Below are 15717 nucleotides of genomic sequence, written 5' to 3'. Positions count from 1 at the left end.
ATTATTTGTTGTCGGTCGTAAACGCATGCAGCAGAAACACAAAATGCCAGCCAGAACCAGATTCTACCATTTATTACACATACTGTATTACATTCTTAAATAAAAATGCTCCACTGAACAGTTCTTGCATAGATATCTTACAATACCAATTTAAAAAAGAATTATGAAACAGACCAGTAACAAAAATAAAGTTTTCTTCTTCCTTAATAAAGAACATTACCATACTAACATCATATAATACAAATAATAATATTTTTCAACACTTTGTACAGCAAAAATAAAAACAAGGAGAAAAAGAACCCAAGAGAAAACTGAAAAGGAAATGACCATGACAATGACAGGAGGAAGGGAGGCAGGAGGGGTGAGGAGGGAGGGAGGGAAGGAGGAGGGGTGAGGAGGGAGGGAAGGAGCAGGGGTGAGGAGGGAGGAAGGGAGGGCGGGAGGGATGGAGGGAAGGAAGGAAGGAGGAAGGGAAGGCGGGCGGGTGGGAGGGAGGGGTGGAAGAGCAGAGGGTGAGGGGTCAGGGTCTGGTAGGAAGGAGAGGTGATGCTGTTGTTGGCATTATAGGGCCCCTGCAGAAGGAGTACATGACAGAGAGGTGACGATGGAAAAGGTGTTCCCACTGTGTCACTGGGCTTCCATAGACTTACCAGGTGTAGAGGCTGGACTGGGACTAGACTACCTTGTGGAGGCTCAGCCGTACTGTAGACGGTCTGAGAAAAGCACTGGTGGGTTTAGTTCTGCTCTACAGGCTGAGGTGTGTTGTTGGCTGGGTGGGTGCCCCAATAGAAATAGAATTAGATTGGAATTTGAGTAATTCTATTTCTATGTGTGGCCCCTTGACTGAGGATAGTTATTACAGCTGCACATCCTGGTTCTGTCTGTCTGGCCATGAGACTCTCCACTTAGCAGAGGGTAAATAGAATATAAAGTAAAGTACTCTAACTCACCTCCTGAACTGAACACATGTCCAACACCTCAGGAAGACAAAGCCATAGAGATGAATCAACATTTATCAAGATGTACCTTCCTCTAACAGCACATGTCAGAGTGTGATGCCTGGGCCCCAGAGTTGGATGGATAAGGATTGGGGGACAAAGGGAAAGAAGGGGTGAGGTGGAGGGATACAGAGACAGGGGGAAGAGTTTTGTCAATCCCTTATATACTGACATATCAAATATGGACAAACACAGCAGATACAGACACACTCCCTGATGCAGATGTACAACAAAAAGAACCATGAGTTTGGACATCCCAAACAGGACCAAATGAGTCACCTGCTACATGGCAATGAACAGAACCCCTTGAACCATCAAAACAACTGTCCAACATTATCTTACCATGCCCAGTTGCCATTGGCTGTTTAATGACAGTAGAATGCCTAAATCATGCTAATAACCTATTAGTTTGATTGGCTAAAAACTAAAAAGGAGCTACCGTATTGGTTCTTGTGGTTAAGTGCATCAGGAAGTGTCACAACATGTTATGTGGATATTTGACATTTGAGTGCTCCAACAGACTATGCTAGCATTAAGTAAGTAGGTACACTATGGAGTGTGCGCAGTAAGTTCATGTAGTGAAATGGTATGCTTGAGAAGATAGAACAACAGGAACATTAAAAGAGTGTGTGAAATGTATGTAGGAGTCGAAATGCTTAAGCACTGTTGCCTAGTAGTGCACAATACCCTTTAAGTTCCACCTAAAGTGTTGTGGTTAAAATGGGTCTACAGTAGGTCTAACGACTAATGTCTAATGTCTATGGACATTCTAGTGGCCTACAGAACTGTTATCAGACCTACTGTAAACCAGTCACTACCCATACGAGCTCATTGAGTTGAAGAGCTACTAATGTATCTATCTACAAAGCTGCCAGAAGCCTCACCAAAGTGACAACCCTACCTCATGGGGCCCGAACGTGTGAGGCTTCAAGTTTCGGGAATGCTTAAGGTAGGTGTATGATGCAATCGTTCTTGGGATGGTTTTCGCAGGCAACAGTTAACCTAACATAGACTCGACGGTCCACCTCAGACATGACAGTTTGAAATATTACACTCCACTGTACTATTTTGCACTGTACTAAGAAGCTAATTGAACTAAGTCTACATTAGAATTGGTAGGCTGCTAGTTAAGTCACCCTTGAATTGGGCACCCTAAAGAGACTACACAACCATATTTTACAACCATGAATGGACCATGAGATCGGCCACACTGAACATCAGACAAGAGATTGTAATGCAGGAAGAAGTTGGGTCAGGGTTGGGGAAGGGGGGGAATAATGGTGGAATAGTAGTGGACAGTAAAGGGAGTTCATTCTTTCTCTCGCTCTCTCTTACTCTCTCTATTTTCATTCACAGCAGTTTACTTGTGAATCTGCAAATCTTTGGGCGAAAGTGTATACGTGTGCATTCAGCGTTCCTGCAGTTGATTGTGCATGGATCACTTCTGTGGGGGTTATAGAGAGAGGGAGAGATGGAGAGAGGGATAGAGGGCTATTAGAATGGCACGTGTAGAGTGCAGAAGGAGGGGGTGTGGGGGGTTGAGGGGATCTGTGTTGTAAATAGCTATAAGGGCCTGTAGGATTAATCATAATCTCATTTTAATCGCTAATCCATGAGATAAAAAGCACGGCTAATTTCATCATCATTTGGTTAATCCCTGGGGTAAACATTTTTTTTCTCTTTGTCAAAAAATATCTCTTCAATTTCGATCACTTTCTCAAATAAATATATATCTCTCTGGCTTTACGATAAGCTGCTGCTAATGTATTCTTGTTTGTTCTGTGGCAGATTCCACACTGGTTTCGTAACAGTACTGTGGACCGTTGAAATGAAACCATTTTGGCTCGCGGTCCCTGATGTTTTTTCCCCCAGATCTGTTTCCCTGTGACCAAAAGTCTTTCTCATTAGTGGAGTGCGACTGGAGAGACTAAAGGAGCCTCCACAGAGTAGCCTGCAGCGCTAATGCTAATCAGAGCTGTGGGATACTAGTGGCCAGGAAACTATACAGAGGAGCATATCCATGACAGCAAGCAGTGTTTTACCAGGCGAGGGAAAGGGAAAGGGGCCTAGCTAGCTTCTTCTGGTGAGAATGCCACAGGACTGAAATAGAATAGGACTTTTCATTTGAAGTGGGGTTTTAGATCTGTCAGTGTGTACGCAAGAGGACTAAAGTTGGGCTAATTTGGATTTAAACTGTGTGCTGCTATCTTTTTAGCATGCAGGCCTGTTACGGGCTAAATTACCATGACCATTGTGTCTATTTCCTGTTACCCAGCAGGCTTTGCTGCAGTGGAAGCCGTAGAAACGGCTACAACCAGAAGTGAACGTCTACTAGAACGTAAGAGTGCTTGAAGAGTTTTCATTTTTTTGAACCTATTTGAAGTGCCAGTGAAGTGCATGGTGTATGGTTTTTGAGTTTGAGTGTTTGTTTTTACATCATTCAGCGCTATGATCCCAAATGAATGTGATTTCAGTGGTTCATAAAGAAAATAAAATGTCAGAAACAAAACTAAAACGAATACATTATTGTCAGCTAATGTTAGACAGATTATAAGCTCCCCTAAAGTGAATGAATCAACCAACATACAGTACAATGCCAGTCTCCCACACTGTTAGTTTCAAACTTGTCCACCAGTCTACTGGTAGTAGTATTCTTTCCCACAATGCAGATTAGATTCACAATGTACCCTAAGGATGTGCCGTGCTATAGCTCGCATTGGGACACACACAGACATACCATTGCAATTCCGGCAAAAAGTGCCACAAACAAACCCCATATGATTGTACGTTGAAGGGGGGGCGTGGGGGGGGGCGTAATAAAAACAAATCCCCCTGCATTTCTCAAATTTTGGCATTACCTTGCATCATCCACCATGGCAATAAAAAAATAATCACTGTAGCGTTAAAACAAAACAAGAAGAAATAAGTTCCAACTAAAAAGTGGAAGCAAAACACAAAGATCATCTTAATCTCTTGTTTCACTTCGTCTTTTTGTTGCCGAGACACTGTTTTTGTGTTGGTAGAGAAAGAGCTGCTGCTGCGCCAGTGGTGCCAATAGGCCTGGTATGGAGGCGGTCAGCTTCCCAGATACCGGTGTGTTCTGTTCCAGACCCTGCCTGGCTCGAGGGTAGTTCCATGCTGGATGTTTTTGGTATTGATTGTTCGGAGCTCCACCGGCCCACCTGAGGGCAGCTCTGGGATCGTCTGTTAGATTCTGGCATGGCTGATACATAAACGTTACTATAGAGACAGTAATGGCATCTTCTCTGATAAAGCAGCCATTACAACTGATGTGAGGAGGCCAGGGTGGGTATGTATGCAAGAGGGGAAGGAAGTCGTACAGTAATAGTGACAGTATTAGTGATAGTGGTGTTGGTATTAATGCCCTGATTGCAAGGCTATGTAGGACTTCATAGATCTGGGGCATACAGGTGAGGAATCTGGTCCCATGGTGTAGAAGCTGATTGTTAACATACAGAGACTGAGAGACCTAGGCCTGATTTGTGGTGATTGATTGAACATGAGAACAAGCTTGTTTTCTCATTTCAAAGCCATTACCTCCAGCGGAATAAGATCGTCTTTTACAAAACAACAATTGCAAAAAAATCTTACTGAGAAAAATTTGGCGCAGAACAAATAATTCCGGGAAGCGATCTGAGTGTGTGTGTGAGAGGCTGCCATGCAGTGTTTTGTTTTCCAACTCTGTTCATTAACTAAATCATTATTTGAGTCTTATCTCAAAGAGGAGCCATGAGCAAAGAAACTGTTCTGTGTGTCGGTGTATTTGTGTCTGTATGGTGTGAGTGTGTGAGAGACAGATTTTTTAGATTTTTTATTCAGTATTTTATGCAGTTTTTTTTCCTTTGTATTCTTTTTTTCAGTTTTTGTTGTATACTTTATGAAAAAAAAAGCACAGATAACATTGAAAAAGTCAGTGCAGACAATGGATACGAAACAGGCAAGTCTCTCTGGGCTGATGAGGCCATGTTGTCCTTTCTACTACCCAGAGAGTTGGGTGTCTTTAGTCCCAGGTTCATGTTCAGTAGCCTATCAGGTTCCTAGTCTCCCAAATAGGGTGTGTGGTCACAGCAGACCAGCCTCCCAGGCCCCTCCCCCGCCATACTGGAGGAGATAGGGGGTTCCAAGGTGTATTTCCAGAATCCACACAAACAAAGCAAAAATACAATTTCCAGTTTTATGTTGTGTTTTGGCCCTGGCTTGGTGCTGATGCCTCGAAGGTCACGCCAAGGTTAGTTTTTAGTATCACACAGGAGAAAAACACAGAGTGGAAAACAGAGGTCCTTCTCTTTCATTTCAGGCCAACAATACAAATCCTTTTTCTTTCAGAGTTTCTTGTCATTTCTTTTTATTTAATTTGTATCTCCTTAACTGTCAGTGCTAAATAGCAGGTACTGAGTTTAGCCTGTGTTTACGGGCCGGGGTACGTTCGTTCGATGTTCCTCCCTTCCTGCCATATGGGCACATTCTTTCTCGTTTGTACGTAAAATGTTTTCGTTTTTTTCATTCAGTGAATTTTTAAGAAATTTCAGCTGAAAGAAAACAGACCATCATTCTTAATAATAATAATAATAATAATTAATTGTCTTTAAAAAACAAAGGCAAGAAAGTGTCGCTGCGCATTTGTTAGTTGTTGCCTGTGAGGTGGCAGGAGTGAAGCTGAGAGAGAAGAGCAGAGCGCCTCCTACAGGAGAGCCTGAGAGATCCACAGCAAGGTGCCTGTGGGTCACAGAGCTCACTCTCTGGAAGTGTCAGACCCTACTCCCACAGACACTGGCGGATTGCCCACTAGTTCCATTGGTCTCCCTCGTCTCGCTATTTTGGCATTGTTGTTATTTCACACGGTATAGCTTGCTGAGGGTTGACATATAGCTGCAGTTTGTGGGTTCTTATACAAGAGACAAAAAATTGGGATGGGATTGGGAAACAGCACACCAGAATAAAATGGTCAATAGTTATTGTTGGTTTGTGAAGCCCATTATCACTTCTGCAAGTCACTGACGTTTGGCGTGTCAAAGTAAAGCAGTTCATAATTCTGGGTGAACCATTTCCTTTCCCAAGTTGCTCCATAGTTTAAATGTACAGAAAAGAAACAGTGGAGTGTAAATGGGTCGTAACTGGATCAGCGGATTGGTTTGGCAGTGTGTGAGTTCCCAACCCTGATTGGACAAGGCGTGGCTAATCGGATGATGCGATAAAAGAGAATTGGTTGTAGACTGTTGAGTAGAAGTGTGAATAAAAAACAAGCTGCTCCTCGACTCTTTCACTCCATCACTCCATCCGTCCACGGCGACCATCCGTCCGTCTGGAGTCATGGCGTCCGTCTCTCCAGCGTGTCATCTCCCATAGTGCTTTGCTCCTGGTGTCAGGTCTTAGGTGGGTCTCTGCGGGCAGGGGCAGCCTCTGGATGGTGAGAGCCGAAGCTGCTGTGTGGTTCGTCTTCCATCCTGCCTACTTATTCTCTCCTTCTATCTCTCCTTCTCCCTCTCTTCTTCCTCGCTCTCCTCCTCCCGCTCCCTTAGATGTGCCTCTTCATGTGCAGGGCCAAGTGGTCCGACCTGGAGAAACACCTGGAGAGAAAGAAAAAAAGAGAGGTTGTCAAAATCTACTCAATAACAGTTGGCATGTTAAATGCATGTTAAATGCATGTTACATGTGCAACCAGAGGGAAAAAAACTCTAGACCACCTTTACTCCATACACAGAGACTCATACAAAGCTCTCCCTTGCCCTCCATTTGGCAAATCTGACCATAACTCTATCCTCCTGATTCCTGCTTCACAAGCAGAAACTAAAGCAGGAAGTACCAGTGACTCGCTCAATAAGGAAGTGGTCAGATGACACAGATGCTAAGCTACAGGACTGTTTTGCTAGCACAGACTGGAATATGTTCTGGGATTCTTCTGATGGCATTGAGAAGTATATCACATCAGTCACTGGCTTCATCAATAAGTGCATCGATAATGTCGTTCCCATAGTGACCATATGTACACACCCCAACCAGAAACCATGGATTACAGGCAACATCCGCACTGAGATAAAGGGTAGAGCTGCTGCTTTCAAGGAGCGAGACTCTAACCCGGATGCTTATAAGAAATCCTGCTATACCTTCCTGATGAACCATCAAACAGGCAAAGGATCCATACAGGACTAACATCGAATCGTACTACACCGGCTCTGATGCTCGTTGGATGTGGCAGGTCTTGCAAACTATTACGGACTACAAAGGGAAGAACAGCCATGAGCTGCCCAGTGACATGAGCCTACCAGACGGGCAAAATAACTTCTATGCTCGCTTCGAGGCAAGCAACACTGAAGCATGCATGAGAGCATCAGCTGCTCCAGACGACTGTGTGATCACTCTCTCCGTAACCGATGTGAGTAAGACCTTTAAACAGGTCAACATTCACAAGGCCGCAGGGCCAGACGGATTACCAGGACGTGTACTCCGAACATGCGCTGACCAACTGGTAAGTCTCTTCACTGACATTTTCAACCTCTCCCTGACTGAGTCTGTAATACCTACATGTTCCAAGCAGACCACCATAGTCCCTGTGCCCAAGAACACCAAGGTAACCTGCCTAAATGACTACCAACCCGTAGCACTCACGTCTATAGCCATGAAGTGCTTTGAAAGGGTGGTCATCAACACCATTATCCCAGAAACCCTAGACCCACTCCAATTTACATACTGCCCCAACAGATTCACAGATGACGCAATCTCTATTGAACTCCACACTGCCCTTTCCCACCTGTACAAAAAGAACACCTATGTGAGAATGCTATTCATTGACCCAAGTTCCTTGGTGTCCACATCACCAACAAACTATCATGGTCCAAACACACCAAGACAGTCATGAAGAGGGCACAACAAAGCTTATTCCCCCTCGAGAGACTGAAAGGATATGCCATGGGTCCTCAGATCTTGAAAAAGTTCTACAGCTACACTAACAAGAGCATCCTGACCGGTTGCATCACCACCTGATATGGTAACTGCTCGGCATCCGACCGCAAGGCGCTACAGAGGGTAGTGCGTACGGCCCAGTACAAGGGGCCAAGCTTCCTGCCATCCAGGACGCTGCTGCTACTCTCTGTTTATTACCCATGCATAGTCGTGTTTACCTCTACCTACATGTAGATATTACCTCAATTACCTCGACTAATCTGTGCCCCCACACATTGACTCTGTACCGGTACCTCCTGTATATAGCCTCGCTACTGTTATTTTATTGTTGCTCCTTAATTATTTATTATTTTTCTATTTGTCTCATTTTATTTAAAAATGTTATATTACATTTTTTTTTTTTTACTTCAGTTTAGTTTAGTAAATACTTTCTTAACACTTTTTTTCTTAAAACTACATTGTTGGTTAAGGGCTTGTAAGTAAGCATTTCACTGTAAGGTCTCCACCTGTTGTATTTGGCACATGTGCCAAATCAAATGTGATTTAATTTTGATCAATAGACAGTAGGTACAAATGGTTACGCATTCAGAAAGGTAATCGGAAGTCTGAAAGTTCCATTTCTGCATGACTGATCTGTGCCTTTAGCAAGATGGATGCCCAGATTTGAAACAGTACAGGACATCCAGATGTCGGCTGGATCACTGTTGAGGTTGGAATGGACACTCAGATAATCTCTGTAGAAATCAGTGATAAGTTACCATGCTAGAATAGACTGTGCTCTCCTGCTGCTGATCCGAAATGACAAACACTTGCAGAGGTGTATATGAAACAGAAAAAAATGTGGATAATAATCAGTGTTTAGTGATTCTAGATCAGCAGCTAGTGTGAGAAAACAAGGCGCTGTGTAACACAGACGGAGTGAGGATCAGACACACAATGACAAAAAACAACATTTATCCCTTAAAAATAACAAATAATAAACGACATCTCGCTTCATTTTTCTCACATTAGCGACTGAACGCTATAAAATGAGGACATGCCAAATCAGCAACAGCTCCTTCTCTTTCGTTTATTAAAGAGCATGAGCGATAATTCTCCAAAACACAGCCACAAATCAAGATCCCTGACTTATGCAGTTCTGCGACTTATACCACAGCTAGAGGTGAAATACTATCGCAGAAACCCAAGCCCTTATTAGTTATGCGGCGTTTGAGTCATGGCAGAAGAGGAGGGTGGAGGGAGCAACGGCCCGTAGGCCTGTTTCGGTACTAATCGATTAAGCTCACTGGTTACTGCTACTGTTGAGGGTGATACATAACAGCAGACAGGGCGAATATACGCCACATGTCCTTTACTTTTACGGGGCTGTAAGGGTCGATTATCGTATTACACTCATGCAAAGCAATAAAATGAATCACAACAGATGTGAATAAAGCAAGCTGGAAAACAAAATGTGGGAGAGTGAACTGAGGAATGAAAAATTCAATTTGCCGACGGCTGTATCCATTATTAATTTGTCCACAGACAGCTCTACAATGTAAATCCAAAGGAGGTGTCTCTCTCTCCAGACAGCCATAACTAAGACGCGTTATTCCACCAGCTAGCCGTGGTGTAGACAGGTGGCGGGAGAACACAACACAAGATTTGGTTATAAAAGAGAAAGCTGCACTTCAGTCCTCCTCTCGCTCTCTATCTGTCCACCTCGTCTATACCTTTCCATCAACCATTATAAGTGACACTTTGGGATCATAGGGCAGACCAGATGCAGGTTGCAATTCAAGACTTCTGACAAAATCTTTCATTTACTGTCTTCTCTTTTTCAACATCTCTCTCTCCTTCCCTCACACCTTCCTGTATTAGCTCTCCCTTCTTCCCTTTGAACTGTCTATGTTGTACCTGTCTAGTCTATGTGTGTGTCTGCTAGAGAGGGCCAGTGGGGGCTGAGTAAGTTCCGCTGGACAGATGGCCGTCCGAGTCACTGTCAGGGGCCGCCACACCAGCTGGTACGCCCCTTTTTCCCCCCTGCCGTGCCCCTCCGCCCCTCTACCCCTCTGCCTCGCCCTGCAGGGGGTCCCAGCTTGATTAGGCAGGATTAATGACGTGCCTGTCTGTGAGTGTGTGCGTGTGTGCGCACGCGATCATGTGTGTGTATGCGTGTGTGTGTGTATCAGAAAGGCTCCGAGAGAGCCTGAGAGCTCAACACACTGTATTTACTGTTAAACTTCCTCCCATTCTGATGGTAATGTGGTAACACAGCAGTGAGTTCCTCCTGGCCCATCTACTGTAGCCAGGCATTCCCTAAGGTGCCTGAACAGGCTGCCTCACAGAGGGGAGATCAACGTGCCTGTTTAATGGTCGCGTCACTCACAAAACGCTTCAAAGGCCTAGCAGAAGACTGGGTTGAGTTAACCTCTGTGGCAGCCTGCGTCCCAAACGGCGCCCTATTACCTTTATAGTGCACTCCTTTTGACCAGGGCCCATGGGGCTCTAGGCCAAAGTAGTGCACTATGTAGGGGATATGGTGCCATTTGGGACTCAACCCCAGTCTACAGTTTGAATAAAACTGTTGACTGAGACAGAAGAGAGGGACAGATGCTTAATGCATTATCATCCATATTTATCTTATTCTGTTTCAGAGAACAATGAAAACAAGGAAATCCTTTGGATGGGATTTTAAGATCAGGGCTTTATCAATCATAAAGACACAGTTAGTGTTCCAAATCCAATGCATGTTTCCTTTGAGCCTGATGGTTCAGCCTCAAACACTGGATGTGTCCAAAATGACACCATATTTCCTATATCGTGCACTACTTTTGACCAGAGTCCTATGGGCCCAGATCAAAAGTAATGCACTATATTGGGAATAGGGTGCCATTTGGGATGCACACACTGTCATCTCATTTACACTCAATGTTTTGGCAGCCATTTTACAGCAGTGTCCCAGTGTGTGTGTGTGTGTGAAATACTACTAAGACATAATCAGCAGATGAGTTATAGATATTGATCCAGCCAGCACCACTCCTGGTGTTCTTTATCACACACACACACACACACACACACACACACACACACACACACACACACACACACACACACACACACACACACACACACACACACACACACACACACACACACACAGCAGTGCTGCTCCTTGCATTTCCTTCCTTCCTTCCCTGCTTTAATTTATGTCTCTTCGTTTCTGTGCCAGAGCCGTGTGTGTGGGAGTATTTGTGGGTGTGTGTGTGCATGCTAGTGTGTGAATATACAGTGTGTGTGTGTGTGTGTGTGTGTGTGTGTGTGTGTGTGTGTGTGCCAGCAGAACATGCATAATACACTCCAGTAAGATTAGTAGACTCCAGCAGTGTTCTGGAAGGGGTTAGGTATAAAACCCAAACTAGAGGAACCAGGAGGGTCCAATTAGAGTCCCCTTGGGCCCGAGGAAGCACGTTTGAGTGTGTGTGTGTATGTATGTGTGTGTTTGCAGTGGGCGTGTGTGTGTGAGAGAGAGAGTGAATGTTTGTGTGTGTGTGTGTGTGTGTGTGTGTGTGTGTGTGAGTGAACTGGTTGCCTGCCTGAATGGCTGGCTTAGCTCACATCCAAGAGGCTGGAGGCTGTGTGTGTCTAAAGTAGGCCTGGCATCTGGACCTGTCAATTATCCTAACAATAGCAGGCCTGCTCCAAATAGCCCCATTGTTAGCCAATAGCCAGGATACATTCTGGTAATGAGTGTTGGAACACGGATTTGATGATGCACTCCCCCTGGTTAGTCAGTGTTGTGGGCTTGATTGGGGCTATGGTGCATTATGCACAGTGGCTATGGCTCGTCTTGGATCAGTGTTTAGGCTTATAGTGGGGTGGATTTGCGGAGTGTGCATGTGTGTGTGCGTGTGCGTGTGTGTGTGTGTGTGTGTGTGTGTGTGTGTGTGTGTGTGTGCGTGTGTGTGTGGAGGAGGAGGAAGGGAGGTGGTGGGCTGTGTAAAGCGGTCCCCTTCTGCAGGGGGATTGCAGCTTGCGTGTGGAAAAACGGGTATCTGTCCCAAATAGCACCCTATTCCCTATACAGTGCACTACTTTTGACTAGGGCTCTGGTCAAAAGTAGTGCACTATAAAGGAATAGGGTGTCATTTGGGATTCAGCCAGGGTGACGGCTTCCCGCTATTGTCACCTGACAGCTTATCACTCAGAGCTCCACGCTAATATACATGTGCCCTCACACACACACACACACACACACACACACACACACACACACACACACACACACACACACACACACACACACACACACACACACACACACACACACACACACACACACACACACACTGCTGTCTTCAGACAAAGGGCTGCCTTTGTGTCTCCAGCAAGACAGAGAGGTCTGATGAGTGTCACACTGTGGTTGCTGTTTGAAAATTAAAGAGTGCCTCTGTATGCCCAAGCTGGTTCATGTTTGGTCGATGTCGTGCTCTCTCTGTCTCTGTCTATCTCTCTCTCTCTATCTCTCTCTCTCTCAAGTTACTTTTTTATTCTATTACATAATCATCTCCCTTTTAGAAGGCCACTATGTTTCATTTGTGATTTAAATGTGAGTGCCATCAGCAGCCTGGCTGGGGCTAGGGGCAGCCAGGGAGAGCAGCGAATGGCCTATTCACAGTAGTCATTTGGTAATGGGCATCACAGGACTGGCCTGTGACTGAGTTATTCAGCAGAGACTGAAGCAGAGCTGGTGCTAACTGCTAGCTGCCAGGGAGGAGAGGAGAGCCAGTATGTAGACTAGAGTGCACATGCACATGATGAAGACAGAGAGTGAGGGAGCGCTGGGGCTGTCCAAGGGGACATTACAGTAATGACTTTCATTTATGTAGCTAGTTTTTTTCTCCAACTCAAAGTACTTTGCATTCTATGGGAGTAATTCATCTCGTCTTTCCTTCCACCATCAATACTGTTCAATGTGCACAACTCACAACTTGAGAGATAATTTGTTTGAACATACACGTGTGCATGTGATGGATCGTGCGAGAGCCACATTGTCATATCTTCTCTACTGGGTCAGTGACGTGAGTGCTTGTGTGTGTATGTAATGGATGTGGTACTTACCTGTCGCAGTGGGTACACTTGAAGGGCTTGGCCCCGGTGTGTTTGCGGTAGTGCCTCGTCAGCTCGTCGCTCCGGGCGAAACGCCACTCACAGCCCTCCCAGGAGCACTTGTACGGTTTCTCACCTGACAAGACAGACAGACAGAGAGGGGAAAAAAAATATGATTACTTTTGCAGTTACATTGACTTTCTGTTTTTGTGGTAGCAATAGTGGATACCATTAAGTTGCTCTTATACAATACCTGTGTAGTTATACTGTAATGGAACATAATTGTGCAGTTTTCTAAATGACATGTAGGCTACTGATAAGTAAAGCGGTGCTGTCCGTATGATTGACACACCTGAGTGTATTACATCATCACCAGTGTGAGATGAGATCCTCCCAACTCATTTGCTGGTGTTACCCAGTGTGAGATGGAATCCTCCCAACTCATTTGCTGGTGTTACACAGTGTGAGATCCTCCCAACTCATTTACTGGTGTTACCCAGTGTGAGATCCTCCCAACTCATTTACTGGTGTTACCCAGTGTGAGATCCTCCCAACTCATTTACTGGTGTTACCCAGTGTGAGATCCTCCCAACTCATTTACTGGTGTTACCCAGTGTGAGATCCTCCCAACTCATTTGCTGGTGTTACCCAGTGTGAGATCCTCCCAACTCATTTACTGGTGTTACCCAGTGTGAGATCCTCCCAACTCATTTACTGGTGTTACCCAGTGTGAGATCCTCCCAACTCATTTGCTGGTGTTACCCAGTGTGAGATCCTCCCAACTCATTTGCTGGTGTTACCCAGTGTGAGATCCTACTAACTAGTTAATGTACCTGTGTTACCCAACCCAGGATTACACACCAAGGGTTTTGCATCAACCAATCATAGACTCCCAGAGCTCGCTAAACAAATTATTTCAGCGATGCCGTGTTAATTCATAATCCTAAAACTAAAATCACCCTGAAAAATGAAACAGTTTTCTCCCCTCCCCTCCCCGCCCCGCCCACGCTTCTCCTCTTCCCTTCTCCTCTTCCCTTCTCCTCTTCCCTTCTCCTCTTCCCTTCTCCTCTTCCCTCCTCCTCTTCCCTCCTCCTCTTCCCTTCTCCTCTTCCCTTCTCCTCTTCCCTCCTCCTCTTCCCTCCTCCTCTTCCCTTCTCCTCTTCCCTTCTCCTCTTCCCTTCTCCTCTTCCCTTCTCCTCTTCCCTTCTCCTCTTCCCCCTTGGACCCCCTGTGGAGAGATCTGAAATTCAAATGAAGTTTCTCTCCAGTTGAACAGATGGGAGAGGGAGATATCTATTGTTCACAAGCTGTAGTTTTATCTCCCTGATAGAAAGGCCCTCCGGCAGGGGTTCTTTTACTTTTTGGGATGGGAAAGGGGGGGCTGTAGCGGGTTGCGGAGGAGGTGCCCGGACCCTGAGGACCAGGTTGTGTTCGGATGGGCCTGGACCTGGCTGGTGGAGGGTAGGAGGGGGCTGAATCCGGGGAGGGTTTTGGGGTGGGTAGAGGGGGAACCACCTGCCCCGGTGCTGCTGCTGTGGTTGATTCAGATCTGGGAGTGGTAACGATAATTGGGGTCTTAATGACGCTTAATGGGAAGTAATACCGTACTTCCAGTCAGCCAGCTGCGACCGTCTTCCCATATCACCGTGTCCACCAATCTTCCTAACTAGACTAAAGTACCATTAGAGTGAAATGTACGCGTCTCAAACAGTAGAGCAGCGGTACGTCCAAATCACCGGCGACAGTGGAAGACAGAGGGCGCAGAGGGTGAGGATAACGGAGGGTACCGTAGGGTCAGAGAGGCTGTGCGTGGAGGGGTGAATGGTGGGGATGGTACTCCACAGGACTTGTTGATTCAAGTCATTTATTCTGCTACAAAAAACCTGCTACAAAAAGTGTTGATTAGCAGAAGAATGTCAGTGATTTCATTGGCAAAATATATTGGAGGTGACCCCAGCACTAGACGGTAAAGGATGGTGTGGTTTTGTTTGACATAATCTCAAAGCGATGTGGAATCTGCGGAGACCACGATGATGCAACTGAAAGTAAAGGATGACGTGGCGGAGGAGGAGAGAACTGAGTGATGTGAGATGATGCAATGCACTTCCCTTCATCTCCTCGATTTCGCCCCTTCATCCCCCACTCCCCCCATCATCCATGTTGTAAGATGAGAGGGAAGGGAAAAGGCAAATGGTCTGTGAATGATACCTCCAGTCCCGTTTTGTTTCCTTTTTCTTATTTGATCCATTGTCTGTGGTGAGATTGTGGAAGTGTGACAGATTGCAGGGCAGAAACACCTCAGGATCACTTGCTGTGCTTTTCTTTCCGTGTTTTGAATATTATTCAAATCAGCAGAGGGCATTTTGGGTACTGTCTAATGACCCAGTACTGGCTGCTGTTAGAGAGAGAGCGTGCATCCAGAATGGCACCCTATTCCCTATATATTGTATACTTTTGATCAGAGTCCTATGCGTAGTGCACTATATAGGGAAAAGGGTGCTATTTCGGAGATAGCCTGGGAGAAGGCAACACCTCAGCACTGTATCAGCAAACACCACTTTACAGCCAGATTCCACTCAACACACTCCATATCACACTCTTCTACCTCTGGGGTGAACACATGAATGCAACACATTCTGAACATCTGTCTGCCTTTTCCCCTTGATACACTCATAAACATTTTGCCAAAAGACCTGAGGCTTTTTATTTG

At 45.4% G+C, this 15717-nt stretch overlaps 1 protein-coding gene across 1 annotated transcript in view; it reads right to left on the bottom strand.

The window, feature by feature from the left end:
* Nucleotides 1-2736: 2736 nt before the first annotated feature.
* Nucleotides 2737-15717, bottom strand: part of LOC115160886 (Krueppel-like factor 7) — a 67688-nt gene continuing 54707 nt past the window's right edge. The window contains exons 3-4 of the mRNA XM_029711390.1: nt 13020-13143; nt 2737-6586 (exon numbers count right to left, since the gene is read on the bottom strand). Of these exons, the coding sequence (XP_029567250.1) occupies nt 6535-6586; nt 13020-13143 (176 nt within the window). The 3' untranslated portion in view covers nt 2737-6534. The remainder of the gene's footprint in view (nt 6587-13019; nt 13144-15717) is intronic.

Source organism: Salmo trutta, chromosome 24 (assembly GCF_901001165.1).
Source record: "Salmo trutta chromosome 24, fSalTru1.1, whole genome shotgun sequence".
Lineage (NCBI taxonomy): Eukaryota > Metazoa > Chordata > Actinopteri > Salmoniformes > Salmonidae > Salmo > Salmo trutta.
The sequence above is the reverse complement of the archived record's forward strand: the minus strand, read 5'-3'. Positions and strand labels throughout refer to the sequence as shown.